The following is a 14,028-nucleotide window of genomic DNA, read 5'->3' on the forward strand; positions in this document are numbered from 1 at the left end:
GAGTCACTCTGTGTAGGTTGTGTTGTGTGGCCACATGTGTTCGGCTCGATTCCTGCTGGGCTGAGTGTGAGTGTGAGTGTGCACAGGCCAGGGTTGTGTGGTGTCTGGGTGTGGCTGAGTGTAGGTGTGCCTCAGTGCAGACCGTTGTATGTGACAAAGCCCATTGTGAGTCTGCATGGCTCTGTCCACGTGGATGGATGCCTCTTCCTTGCTCTGACCCAAGATACATCCCCGCCCCTCCTCAGCCAGGGACCAGGGGGTAAGGGAGCCTCCCCGCTGCCCGGGGCCCTCCAGGGCCCCTCCCCGCCCTGCCCCGCCCTCACCACCCTCCAGAGGGCACAGTGCTCCGCAGCGCCTCACAGCCAGAGCCCCAGAGCGAGCAGGGCAGGCCAACGACCTGCAAGCCACGGTGGCTGCCCTTTGTGTGCTGCGAGGTGGGGGAGCCTGGGCGGGAAACTGGCTGAGCCCCAAGACCCCGGGGGCCATGGGCGGGGAGCTGGTGCCGGGCCTGAGGGCCCTGCGGCGGAGAAAGCGCCTGCTGGAGCAGGAGAAGTGGTTGGCGGGCTGGGCGCTGGCGCTGGCGGGAATTGGCATCGGACTCATGGTGCTGCACGCGGAGATGCTGTGGTTCGGCGGGTGCCCGGTGAGTGGAGCCCTGGTCCGAGGGAGGAGGGGGCTGGGGCTTGGACCCCTAGGTCTGAGGGAGGAGGGGGCTGGGGCTTGGAGGGGGCTGGGAGTTCGGACTCCTGGGTCTCAGAGAGGAGGGGGCTGGGACTGAGATCCCTGGGTCTGAGGGAAGAGGGGTTTGGGGCCTGGACTCTCAGGTCTGAGGCAGGAGGGGCTGGGGGCTCGGACTGTTGGTCTGAGGGAGCAGGGACCTGGGGGTATGGACTCCTGGGTCCTGAGAGAGAGTAGGTGCTGGAGGCTGGGACTCCCAGGTCTGAGGGAGTAGATGGCAAATTCCAGTGTCTCAGGCTTCGGAGGTGTTGCAATCAGACATCTGAAGACCAAAGGGGCTGATCAGATATTTAAGTGTTCAAGAGCGGACTAGGGGAGAGGTAGTACCGAGTTTGTGGAAGGAAGGGAGGGGAGAAAGACAAACTTCTTTCAGTAGGTGCGGCTCCTTGGTCCTTATCTAGCCTCTAACATTTACCGTTGCTCCAGATGCAAAGGGCAGAACTCAGCAGAGACTGGCTGGTGTGGGAGTGCGAAATGGAAAATAAGGCACCCCCCCACCTTCACCCCCACCATTAAGGAGCTCAATTTCTCCAGGAAGTTATATGCTATTTAGTCTGGGAAATAATGGAGAGGGGGGGTTATAATAGTCTGGACTCCTGGGTCCCAGGGGAGGTGGGGCTGGGGGGCTGGACTCCTGTGTCCTTCAGGAGGTCAGCATGGGGGCCCCAGGCTCCCAGATCTAAGGGAGGAAGGGGCTCAGAAAGGTTTAGGGGAAGAGGAAGCCGATGTGTGTATAGTGGGGAGTGGGGTGGAAAAGGACAGATGGAGCCAGAGCAGGTCCCAGCAAGCACCCGGCGCATTACAGCCCTGATCAAGGCAATGATGGGGGCAGACGGAGGACAAGGGTCAGGCTTGGCGGCTCAAGGGGGAAAGAGAATTGCTCAACAGGAGAGGAGGGGCCGGAGATCTCTCTGGGGAAGCGGGCTGGAGAGAGGCACAGATTTGAGGACTGGGTTGAGAAGATTCCTGGGGAGTGGGGCAGCCGGCAGCTCTGAAGTGACCAGGAGCCACATGGAGAGTCAAAGCAGGCCAGCTTCCTCTGGCCGGGCTGGCCAAGGCAAGGGCAGCGGGCAGTGGGGGGTGGGGCCGCCGAAGCCCATGCCAACAGGAAGCGGGGCTGGGACCTGCCCGCCGCTCCCACGCTTTAGCACCCCACCCAGCTGGGAAAGTGCCTTGGGAGCCCTGGCAGATAGAGGGGAGACTGGGGTCCTTGCTACCCCATCCCCCCCCTTCCCCCTCTCACCATTCATCTCTGCCTTCCCTCCACTACCTCTCAGGCTGCTGCCTCCATCAGTAGCATCTTGGGGAAGCTGCTGCAGCTCTCTGAGCCTCAGTTTCCCCCATCTGTAAATGGCATGAGGGTTGAAATCTATAAGCCTGGGGGTCCTCCTAGGTCCCTTCCCTATGACTGCCTTGATAGCACCCCTGGCCCCTCCTCAACCTAATGGAGTCTTCTCAACCTAATAGACTCCTTTTGCAGGGGCCCAAATACCTGGTCCCCAGGGGAGCATCTTAGGGAGAGGCAAGTCTCAAGCCCTGGTGGAGTACAGAGATACTGGCACGAGGTGGGGTGGTGGGAAAGGGCAGAAGAGAAGTATAGGGAGGCAGAGACTGGAAGAGACACAGACAGTGAGAGACAAAGACAGAGAAAGAGACGGAGACAGAAAGAGATGGGGAGGCATAGATGTGGAGGAATAGAAAGAGCCAAAGAAACTCACTATTGAGAAATTCCACAGAGAGGAAGCCAGACAGAAGCAGAGACCCTCAAAATACAAAAATGGAAACAGAAGTATCCCCAGAGGCAAGGAAATTCAGAGACAGGAGCTGGCACCTAAGGGCAGATAGTCCACCCACGATTTGGGAGAAGAGGGATTGGAAAAGTAGAGGGGACCACCAGAGAAGCAAATTGCAGTGGGGAGGGGGTCATGTCTAGTGGGGTGGGGACTGGGACAAGACTGAAGTAAAAGACAGGGAATGGGGAGCCAGAGAAGGATGAAGGGAGTTGGGGAGAGCTGGGAACAACAGCCCCATTGTTTGGGGAGGTGGGCAGGGGGGCAGGCCCCTGGGGCAGGAAACTGGCCGTCTTCCCCTGCTCAGAGGCGGGGCCCTGGGCTGTCCGGGGGAGCTGGCAGCCGTCTTAGGAGAAACAGGTGCTGGGCTCAGCATGGGTGCCCAGGTGGCTCCCTCTTCCCTGACAACACCCACCTGACAGGAATCCTCCCACCGTCTCTTAGGGAATCCAGGACCCCCAGTCCCTCTAACTCCCTCACTGCAGAATTCTAGATTCCTCCAAGGTATTGCCACACAAAGAGAGGAAAGAAAACACTTCTCCGTGGTTTCTGGAGGCCCTACATTTCCGGCCAGATCTGCCCTGGGCTTGGAGCCAGGAGAGAAAGCAGAAGGGAGGGGAGGAGATGCAGGAGGCAGGCCTGGGGGGTGTCTTCTCAGAGCTGGGACTGAGAGCTCAGGGTTAGACGAGAGCAGGGGAAGGGTGTCATTCCTTGAGGACTTTGTGATAGTGTCTAGGCTCCTCTGGTGGGCTGAGATAAGAAAAAATGTGAGTTTCAAGGATTCCCTTCAGGGGTATGGGTGTGGGTCTCAGGAGAAGAGCTGAAGAGGAGAGTGGCACCTAGGCTTTCTGGTTGGGAAGGAAGAGGGCACTTTCTCTGGGGACAAGATAATAGTTTTTAGACTTCCCCAGAACTGAGACATTAGGAGGTACTGGTTTAGATGGGGTCAGGGAGACGAGGAAATTGGGAATCAAGAAAAGATAGAGATTTTGAAAGAAGGTGGAGTGGACTGACCAGGTGGAGACCCCGGATCTCACCCTGTTTTTCTAACCATCTCAACAGTGGGCGCTCTACCTGTTCCTGGTTAAATGCATGATCAGCGTTTCCACCTTCTTGCTCCTTTGCCTGATCGTGGCCTTTCATGCCAAGGAGGTCCAGGTAGGGAAGGCCCCACCTCTGAGCCCTTCTTCACTCCCCACCCTCCCTCCCCCCAACACACCCCACAGCTCACACATTCCATCCTCCTCCTCCTCCCAGGCTGAGTAAGGAGGTTCCTCCATCCAAGGTTCTGTCCACACCCTTACCCACCAGGATGGGATGAACCACAGACAGACAGACAGAGTGTCCTGGAGCAGCTCCAGTCTTTCCTCCACCTGCAGCTCCTAGCTCTCCTTGCAACTGCTCCACCCTTCCAGCCTCTCCCATTTCTCTGCTTCTGCCCCAGGTATCTGTCCACTGGTTCCCCAGGCAGCCTCATTCCAGCCTCCTAGGACTCTGGCCTCCATCCCTGGTCCCCAACACTTCCAGGTCCAGGCAGCTAAGAGCCCAGCTACGTGCCCACAGGTCCTTCCCCACTCCTGACCCCCACCTTCATGCTAATATCCGCCCCCCGCAGACCCAAGTTCCTTCCCTCCCCTCACCTGCATCTCACCCAGACACACTCAAATCCCCGCACCTCTCTCTTCCACCCCTTTTCTCATCTCCCATCTCTCCAGAACCTGCTGCCCCACACCCCTCCACTCCCCTGCCGCATGCTTCCACATATAAAACAGGAATATTGGCCAAGCATGGAAAGCCCCACGCAGTGCCTGGGAGATAAGAAGAGCTCAGCAAAAAGTACACATTACCCTTTTTATTAATAATAGCAATTCCAGCAGTTAAGTGGCCTCAATCTGTAGTTCAGCCGGGCCACTGCCCAGAGTAGAGCCAGTCTCTGATCCTTTCTGGGCCTCAGTTTTCTCGCCTATAAAATGGGGATAAGAATAATATCAATCTCACTGTGTTGCAGGCATCCACTGAATCACACCATGTAAAGGGGATTGAGCAGTTCTTTGCACAGCCAAAGGCCCTGATAAATGTCAGCAATTGTTAATGGTAACGTCCTTACGATTCCCATTTCCAGTCATGCCCCAAGTAACAGGAGTAGGCAGGGCTCCAGGAATGTGAAATGTGAGCTCCACCAGGGCAGGGTTTTCTATTTGTTTTGTTCACTCCCTATACTCAGGGTAAGGAACAATGGCAGGTACACAGTAGGTGCTCAGTAAGTGTTCATGGGCTAGAAGTTTTCAAAGTGGGCTAAAACTTGTCGGGGGGGAGGGGATGGCTTCCTTCAGTCCTGCCCTGTCCCTTCCCCAATCCGCTCCGGCTAGTGCTCCGGCGCTAACTCCCTCCGTCCCGGGACCAGCGAGCGCGCCCACCTTATCTCAGGGCGCAGGCAGGCACACAGCCGCCTGATCGCCCTTCTCGGCCCCCTCCCCGCAGCTGTTCATGACAGACAACGCGCTCCAGGACTGGCGCGTGGCGCTGACCGGGCGGCAGGTGGCGCAGATTATGCTGGAGCTGGCGGTGTGCGGGTTGCACCCGGCGCCGGTGCGGGGCCCGCCCTGCTCGCTGGGCTCGGGGTCGCGGCGGGCAGCCGCGCAGGCCTGGCCCAATTTTCTGAGCCAGGGGGAGGCGCTGCTGTCGCTGGCCATGCTGCTTCGCGTCTACCTGGTGCCCCGCGCCGTGCTTCTGCGCAGCGGCGTCCTACTCAACGCGTCGTACCGCAGCATCGGCGCCCTCAACCAAGTCCGCTTCCGTCACTGGTTCGTGGCCAAGCTGTACATGAACACGCACCCGGGCCGCCTGCTGCTCTGCCTCACGCTTGGCCTCTGGCTGACCACAGCCTGGGTGCTGTCCGTGGCTGAGAGGTGAGGGTGCTGGGGGACCTGGAGTCCCTGGTGCTGCAGTCAGGCAGCCAGGGCCACCCTGTAGGGTGGTGGGGAAAGCAACAGCCTAATCCCAGCCCTTCCTCTGCCTGCAGCCTCCTGTCTGGCACACACAGACTCTAGACCCTAGGAAGTTCCCTGCCTGCCTTTTTCTGGGCTCCTCCTGCCTCAGGTCTCCAGGCATCTGCTCCACCTTCAAACCTGGCTATGGAACCTAGGAAGGGCTGCATCTGCCTGGAGGGGACACCTTTTCCAAGTTAGCACTGTGGCACTGTAGGTGTTAGCCATGACCCTGCGATGGGAGTGATCTGGGGCTGCTCTGGAAAAAGAACTCCCCACAGGGACTAGGGACCAATTCCAGGCTTCGGGCTAACTCCTCTGTGACCTGGTGCTGGGCTTCAATTTCTCTCTCTTACAGAGAAAGAAACTGGGGGTAATCTTAGCCAGTGGTTCTCAAAGTGTGGTTCCAGCACCAGCAGCATCACTTGGGAACTGGTTGCAAAGGTTGCACATGCAGATTCTCAGGCCCCACGCAAACCTATTGAATCTGAAACTCTGGGCGGTGTAATCCAGCAATCTGTTTTAACAAGCCCTCTTGGTAAAACTGATGCCTGCTTAAGTTTGAGAACCTCAGGTTTAGCTCATGTGGCAAAAGAGTCTTGAGGAGAGGATGAGAAGCTCTCCCAGCTATGTGTGTGACTGTTTCACCTTCTCTGAGCCTCAGTTTCCTCATCTGTAAAATGAGTGTCAACTTTCACCAACTTTAAAGTCTTCCTGGCAAGTCCAATCCTTTGTAATCTTAAATTCCTTCACCTTTCAGAATCTCAGTTTCCCTAACTGGGAAATTGGTAAAGATCAGGATCAATGAATGAATTCCCCACATCAAATTTCTCATCTGAAAAAATGAGAGAATGAGGAAGGAGTGAAAGTTTGTAAAGGACTCAACTCCAACTTGAATGTATTTCAGGATTGGGTGGGGTGGGTGTGGAGTTATTAGCAATGCAGATTATGGCCCCACCCCCAGATATTCTACTTTACTTGGGTCTGGGATGGGGTCCAGAAATGAAGCTTTCCCTGCAGGTCCTGATATAGGGAGTCTGTTGGCCAAAGTTAGATAAATACTAATCTTAAATCCCTTCCGTGGCTGAACTAAGTGTTCCTTTCCGTAAGTAGACGGGAAAGGAAGGCAGAGTCCCACCAAGCCTTTTTAGAATCCTATGTTTTTAGTTCTGATAGGGCCACCTCTGGGCTATCCAGTGTTTTTGGACATCAAACAAAGGCGCCCCTTCCTCTGAGTAGATGCAGCCCCCTACCAGGGTCCGACACGTGGACTTTGGGCTGAGTTTTAGCCCCACTCATTCTCCTCAACCACACGCTGTGAATGCAGCATCCCCAGTAGCATAGCTGAAAACCTTCAGGCTTTGGAATTGGCCAGATTCAGAGTCAAATCCCATAGCCCAGAGAGGGTGAGCATCTTGCCCAGGTCACACAGCAAAGGGAAGAGGGAAGGCTGACTCTCCAAAGGCCAGAACTTACCGGCTTTTTGTCTGGGTGCTTCTGGAGGCTATGGGAGGATGTTGGGAGGGAGAGATTAGTAGTTATCATAGACCCCACCCCCCGCCCAGGATGGGGTTTTATAACTAACTCACCCTTCCCCATAGGCAGGCTGTTAATGCCACCGGGCACCTTTCGGACACGCTGTGGCTGATCCCCATCACGTTCCTGACCATCGGCTATGGCGATGTGGTGCCGGGCACCATGTGGGGCAAGATTGTCTGCCTCTGCACTGGCGTCATGGTGAGCACAGCCCCGTCAGCAACCTCATGCTTACCCCACACTGCTCACCCCACTCTGAGCCTTCTCCAGGACCACGTCACCCTAATTGGAATAATTAGATTTAACACTGTAGAAGATTCAGGCTTGTACATTTCAAGATTCCTGAATCCAGTCCCTACATCCTTGCTCTCTCTGGAACCTGGCAATCCAGGTCCCCGACTTTTCCATCCCATTTCCTTACAAAATGCAGGCATCTAGCCCCCAGTCCCATCAAGGCTCAGACACCCTGTCCCCCATTCTGTAAATTGTCTAGGACTCCAAGCACCTGAATCCCCAGGCCTGGGCTCCTCCAGGATCCAGTAGTCCAGTCTCTCAGACCCCATCCCCTGTAAGGTTGTAGAGTCTGGTTCTCAAGACCATGCCTGGGGACCAAGCTGCCTGGTTCTAATCCTGCTTCTGCCACTTCCTAGCTGACAAGCTGTGCAATCTCTCTGTGCCTCAGTTTCCTCTTCTGAATAACAGAGGTAACGATACTAGTACATTTCTTTTGGGGTTGCTGAGAAGATTAAATGAGCTATACCATGTCAGGGGCTTCAAACAGTACCCAGCAGAGAAAGAGTACTCAATAAATGATGTGGGGTGGGGGGAGGGAAGAAAGCTGCTATTGTTCCTGGTCTCAGGCATCCAGTCACCCCCACCCTTGCTCCTATACCCTCCAGGACTGACGCAGAGGGTCCCCAGACCGAGACACAAGCCGTCTCCCCAGAGTCTGCTTCCTCCTGAATCCAGACATCCACCATCTTCCGCTATAGACCCAGCAGCCAGCTCCCCTCCAACCAGCCCCTAACCTCCTCCAAGACCCACACCCAGTGCCATAGCCTTCACACACACACACACACACACACACACACACACACACACACACACACACACACACATACTCCCCACAAGATCTGGTTACCTCTCCCTCAGGGACATAAGCTGCCAGCCCTCAGCCCTGGCTTTGTCCCAGGACAACCAAAGAGAAAGGACACGTTGAATCCCCAAGCCCTGGGCCCATGGTTGATGGATGGGTGCGGGGAAATGTGACTCCCATCACCCTCTAGTGATGAGTCTCTGGGGCTAGAGAAAGCAGGCCGAGACCAGGCCTGGGAGACACTCCCGAAGGGTCAGGGACCCTTATGGTTACCAGTGAGCTCCTACCTTATTTGACAAAAGTGAAACTGAGTCCTAGAAGAGAAGGGGCAATTTGCACACACACTAGCTCCAGGCTGAGAGGTTCCATGGCACAATGGACATAAGGGAATAACAGCTAGCTTTATTGAGCATGTCTCTGTTAGCAGTCTCTATTCTAAACATGTTCCAGGTATCCACACAGTAACGCTCTGAGGGTCTGCCCATTCTAAAGATGCTGAGGCACTGAGAAATTAACTAACTTGCTCAGAGCTGGGAAAGGAACCCAGGTGGCCCCCAGAGCCAATGTGTGAAACTAGTAAACTGTTTTGCACAGTCAAGAGTTGAAACACATCCGGGGGTAAGACCCCTCAGTGGAGGCTTCATTCTACCTGGAGGGAAAATGAGCTGGTATCACAGGCAGTGGGGATTTGATGGGGCTTGGCAGATCAAAGGCCTTGGGAGCAGGAAAGGATCCCCAATTTCCTCATAGGTCATTTGGGGGGGGTGACAGTCCCTGCCCCCCTAAATAGAAACACATGATTTATTCCAGGTCCGTGGGGCAGGCTGCTCCCAAGCCTCCTTGCAGAACAAGTTGCCCAGGCAGGCAAGGCAAAGTGGGCAGGGCAGGGAGCTATCTAGGAGGGAGACTGAGCAGAGGCGGGGTGATGAGACAGGAGAGAGAGGGAGGCCTATACCTGGGACGCCAAACTAAGAAGTCTAGGGCAATGAGGGGCTGAAATGAGATTACAGTGAGGGAGCCAGGGTCATAACTGGGTGTTACATTCTCCCTGGGATTGGGGGGGCGGGGGGGTGCCCGTGGGAGGCTGCAGGTGGTCTAGGAGGGAAAAGACAGGGTCAAGGTCAGAGCTGGGGCAGAGGCTGTGGGGGTGACGGGTATCCTTGGTGATTAAAGGGGCAGGACTTGATGGCCAGCCAGAAAAGAGTAGTGAGAGGAAGGGGCCACCTGAGCCAGAGGTCTGCCACTCACCCAGAGCCAGCCAGCCCTCCCCCCATCCAGTGATGGCCATAACAAAAATATTCCAAGGATATGAACAACAGGCACAGGATTTGGACTCAGGCATCTGTGGTTTCTGATCCTGGCCCCACCACTTTTCACCTGTGAAGTCTTGGTTCCCCTCTCTGAGCCTCAGTTTTCTTATCTGGCATTTGGGGATGGTGGTACCCGCCCTCCACAGCTGCTGGGAGGGATAGAGGAGGTCACTGCACAGGCCTGGCCCCTGAGCCCCCAGCCCATGTGCCCCAGTGCCCACTGTTCCCACAGGGGGTCTGCTGCACAGCCCTGCTGGTGGCTGTGGTGGCCCGGAAGCTGGAGTTTAACAAGGCAGAGAAACATGTGCACAACTTCATGATGGACATCCAGTACAGCAAAGAGGTGAGAACAGGCACAGAGCACAGCTCCTCCCTCAGACCCAGGAGCCCTGGTCCCAGCCCCCTCCTTCCTCAGACCCAGAAGTCGCAGTCCTCAGCCCTCTCCTCCCTCAGACTCAGGAATCCGGGCCCCCAGCACCCCCTTCCCAGAGCCCTAGGGTATCTGGCTTTACTGACACCCTGCCACACGCCCCCCCCCACCCCCCAAACCCAGATGAAGGAGTCAGCCGCCCGAGTCCTGCAAGAGGCCTGGATGTTCTACAAACACACGCGCCGGAAGGAGTCCGGAGCCGCCCGCAGACATCAGCGCAGCCTGCTGGCCGCCATCAGCGCGTGAGAGCCGCTGTGTGCGCGCGCACCCCGTGCAGCCCCGGGTTCCCGTTCCTTCCTCGCTCCCGCGGCGCGTGTGTGAGCGCCTAGGTCAGGACACCCGTCACTGGGTCTTGGACCGTGTGTTCTCCCGGAACAGATGTCCGTCTAGACCCGACAGTGACCCTGTGTCTCTAGAGGTGTCGCTCCGCATGTCTCAGAGCGCCGGTGGGTCGGTGCGCTCTGTGTGCCAGGCCCCCTAAGTCTCCGGGCCTCGGATGGCTCCTGGGTGCAGTCACACCCTCCCGCCTCTCCTGCTCTCTGTCCACTCTTCCTACTGTGTCTGCTTGGGTTTCTCCTCCCTCCTCCCGCCCCTGAGTTAGGGCCACATCTTGGGGCCAGGCTAGTAGGAGAAATGAAACCCTACTTCGTCCCACAGGTTCCGCCAGGTGCGGCTGAAACACCGAAAGCTCCGGGAACAAGTGAACTCCTTAGTGGACATCTCCAAGGTACTGGGGAGCCAGTGGGAAGGGGTCTGGAAGAAGGGGGGTTGGGGGGCTGCTAGCAGAAATATGTGGCCCCAGAATGGGGAACCTGCACACATAGGTACTCAGTAAACATTTGTAATGGAATAAACGAATGAATGAATGATGCCGTAGCATTTCCTAACCTTATGTAGTCAGATCCCTTTTAAACTTAAAAAAAAGAAATTGCACAAAGAACCCTAATATTGATCTTAAATTTTTTATTGTCAAGTTACTTATATGTGTAGATATAAAATTCCTTTCAGCTGCGACTCTCATATAACGATAAAACCAAAGCAAATTTACAAACCAAGCTCAAACATAAATGGTAAAACCAATACAATTTAAATTTATGACATTGATATGGAGACAGATGACATTGTTTTAGTAAAACACAATCTCTGCTGCTTTGTAAAGGGGAGTGCCCAGGGCCAAAGGTGCGTCTCAGCTCCAAGCTGGCCTGGCCAAGGCAGGACTCGGCTCGCTCTCCCCTTTCTTCTCTGGGACCACTTGATTCCGCCAACACACTCTGGGGCGGGGATGTCATGCCCCCCCTGGTTTGGCTCATAGCATCTTTGGCTTTCCAATAGCCTTTGCTTTTTCTAATTAGTCCGTGACACTTCAAATAACGGCCCTTGGCACCCATGACATGGTAAACACAGTCAAAGCTACCAGCCCCCAAACCACATACATGGCAAGGCTCAAGGAGGAGGCGGAGGCCACAATTTCTAAAGCTTATCAAGGCCAAAACTGGAATTTGAGAATTCTTGGAGGGAAATAATAAAAAGTATTCCCATAGAAAGCTGAATCTAGTTTGAGAATGTAATGAGTGGATTTTGAAGTCAGGCATTCGTGATGCCCCAAATACTTAAAGAGCTATGAAAGTCCTGGCCCTGTTCCAAATGCTTCCTTGGGCATGTTATTTAATGGCTCTGGGCCTCAGTGTCCTCACCTGTAAAATGGGAACAGGATTTCCACTCCCCATAGTGTTTTTGAGGGGTGGGGGGGGTGGGGGGTTGGATTATAAACCATGTATGCAAAAGCACCTGGCAAAGTAGCTGGGACATATAAGGTGGTCAATAAATTGTGTTATTAAGGATAACCCTCACGGGCCTGTAAGGACTTAGTAAATGTTGCTGCCATGGCCCATCGCAGCCCCCTGACACCTTGACCCTCTCTTGCTGTCCAGATGCACATGATCCTGTGTGACTTGCAGTTGGGTCTGAGTAGCTCACACCGGGCCCTGGAGAAGCGGATTGATGCGCTGGCAGGAAAACTGGACACCCTGTCCGAGCTGCTGAGCACTGCCCTGGGGCCACAGCAGCTTCTACCACCCCGCCAGGAGGCCACGTAACTGGTGAGGGGGCTGGAATTCGGGAAGGAAGACATCCAGGAGGAAGTGCCAGTGGCCAGCGTCCCACGGGGCTCAGGGCATGGGGAGACAAGGTCACCCTTTCTCTTCTACTTCAGCTGTGTCTGGAGGAAAGGACTCTGAGTTTGGGCTGGGCTGGCAGTGAAGGAAGGTTCATTCTCCCCTCCATGGATCCTCAATGTCCTCTCCCTCTTTTTCTGTTTGCCCTCTCCCCTGCCTTTTCTTGGGAACGTTCTCTGGTTCTGCCAATCCTAAGCCTCTGTCCAAATGTCCATCTGCACCCTAGTGTCTTATACCCCCACACTCTTCCTTTCATCCCTGCCCATTGGTTTCTGTCTGCTTCCACTTTGGCGTGTCCCCACTCTCGTTCTTCCTCTGGTTTCTGGCCTGCCTGTCCATCATCTGTCTGTCTGTTTCTCCCTCCAGGACCCATGGAAGAGGAACCAGACTACTTCTCCAGGGGACGAGGTCAAGGACACCCTCCCTACCACTCCTGACCCAGCCCTTTCCAGGAATAAAGCACTTCAAGTGCTTTTGAAGGGGCCCCACCTTGGGGCAGGTTGACTCTCCTGCAGCTGCTGGAGGGGGCAGTGGCTGAAGGAGGGAAGCCTTGGCTCACCCCTGCAGCCCCTCATAGGAAAACAGTCACCCACCCCCACATTCTCAAAACATTCTCGCCATGCTGCTAGAGACGATCTCCAGCTTTCAGTGGGAAGTGGGATGTCTGGGGACCGTGTCTCTTGGGTCCCAGGGAAGAAGGGGGCTGTGGGCCCAGAGTCCAGGCTCCTGGGGAGGCTCAGTTACCCCGCTGGACGGCAGAGCTTAAGGAACCGGGCCTGAGGCTGGGACTGAGGCGGGAGGGGGCGCCCCCTGGTGGGAAAGCAAGCAGGACACTATTTTTCCAGAGCCACAGAGAATATCTGTCTGCTCTTATACTTTGTAATAAATGTAAAACAAAGCCAGAAGATGTTGCTGGGTTTTTTCTAAGCACATCCAGACCCCAAACAGGTAGGTCATCCATGGAAGGACCTTGTCCTGTCTGAACCCTGAACCTCAAAACCCACCGCCACCTTCCACCATGATCCCAGCTCTGAAACTGACAGCAAGAACTCTGAATTCAGACAGATCGAGGTCCAAATCCTGGCTCTGCCACTCACTGGCTGTGTGCCGTTGGGCAAGTAGCTTCACCTCTCTGAACATTTTACCTCGCCTCTATATCGGGGCCTCTAGCCGATGGAATTGCTGTGAAGATTTAAACAGGAAGTGCCACAGAAGTTCAAGTGTTTAGAATCAAGATATTAAATCATGTTTATTACTGTTATTGATTTTTGTATACAATACATGGCTGTCCGTTTCCTTTTCTTCTGCTGCTCTTTCCCCCTCTACTCATGCCGCCACCAGAACCTAAATGACAACATCAAGAGACTAAAAGGAGCCCCAAACCATCCTACATACCTGTTTTAGATCCAGGCACTAGGAGTCTTCTCAGATTCAGAAGGAAAGGGGAAGAGGCACTCAACTCTGTGCTCCCTGCTTTTTATAAATCACCACAACTGCTCCCGCACCACATCCTACACACCCCACCCCATCCCCATCCCTATTGCACAGATGAAGAAACCAGGGTTCCACGTGGAGCCAGACTTGGTCTGAGGCCCCCTTGGCCGGGGAGCTGCAGGGCCCAGATTCACACTCAGCCTGTCCCACTGCTGAGCCCTCCCTATCTGCCCTGCCTGAGCTGAGTCAGAGGTGACAGTGGACTGGGGTCTCTCGAACCCAGATCTAACTTCCCACAATGGCTTCTTTCCAGCATGAGGGGCTGATTCATCCTCATTTCCCTTGCTCTGTGGGGAAGCCCAGGCTGCCTGTCATCCTCCTCTGCTGAGCTATCTTTGGATTTCCTTACAAGTCCACAGGCAGCCTCACCCTTCAGCCCTGGAAGGTGAAGTGGGGCCTCGAGCTCCCATTGTCACCAGAAGTTTGCTCCTGCCCTTGCTGTCTATGTGCCAGCCCACCTGGGGAGTACAGGC

General features: G+C 55.1%; 1 protein-coding gene across 3 annotated transcripts; it reads left to right on the top strand.

Moving 5' to 3' along the window:
• Positions 1-315: 315 nt before the first annotated feature.
• On the top strand, positions 316-13,341 carry KCNN4 (potassium calcium-activated channel subfamily N member 4). 3 transcript variants are annotated; one of them, XM_077131597.1, is made up of 9 exons: positions 318-643; positions 3,591-3,686; positions 5,010-5,437; positions 7,117-7,252; positions 9,690-9,800; positions 10,011-10,129; positions 10,545-10,614; positions 11,819-11,986; positions 12,428-13,341. In XM_077131597.1, the coding sequence occupies exons 1-8, from the start codon at positions 485-487 to the stop codon at positions 11,981-11,983; spliced, it is 1,284 nt and encodes a 427-aa protein (XP_076987712.1). In that variant the 5' UTR covers positions 318-484; the 3' UTR covers positions 11,984-11,986; positions 12,428-13,341. The 3 variants fall into 3 exon arrangements, with proteins under 3 accessions (XP_076987711.1, XP_076987712.1, XP_076987710.1); XM_077131595.1 differs by lacking the exon at positions 318-643 and adding an exon at positions 2,849-3,295; XM_077131596.1 differs by lacking the exons at positions 11,819-11,986; positions 12,428-13,341 and having other exon boundaries at positions 316-643; positions 10,011-10,143.
• Positions 13,342-14,028: the final 687 nt, after the last annotated feature.

Source organism: Tamandua tetradactyla, chromosome 16 (genome assembly GCF_023851605.1).
Source record: "Tamandua tetradactyla isolate mTamTet1 chromosome 16, mTamTet1.pri, whole genome shotgun sequence".
Lineage (NCBI taxonomy): Eukaryota > Metazoa > Chordata > Mammalia > Pilosa > Myrmecophagidae > Tamandua > Tamandua tetradactyla.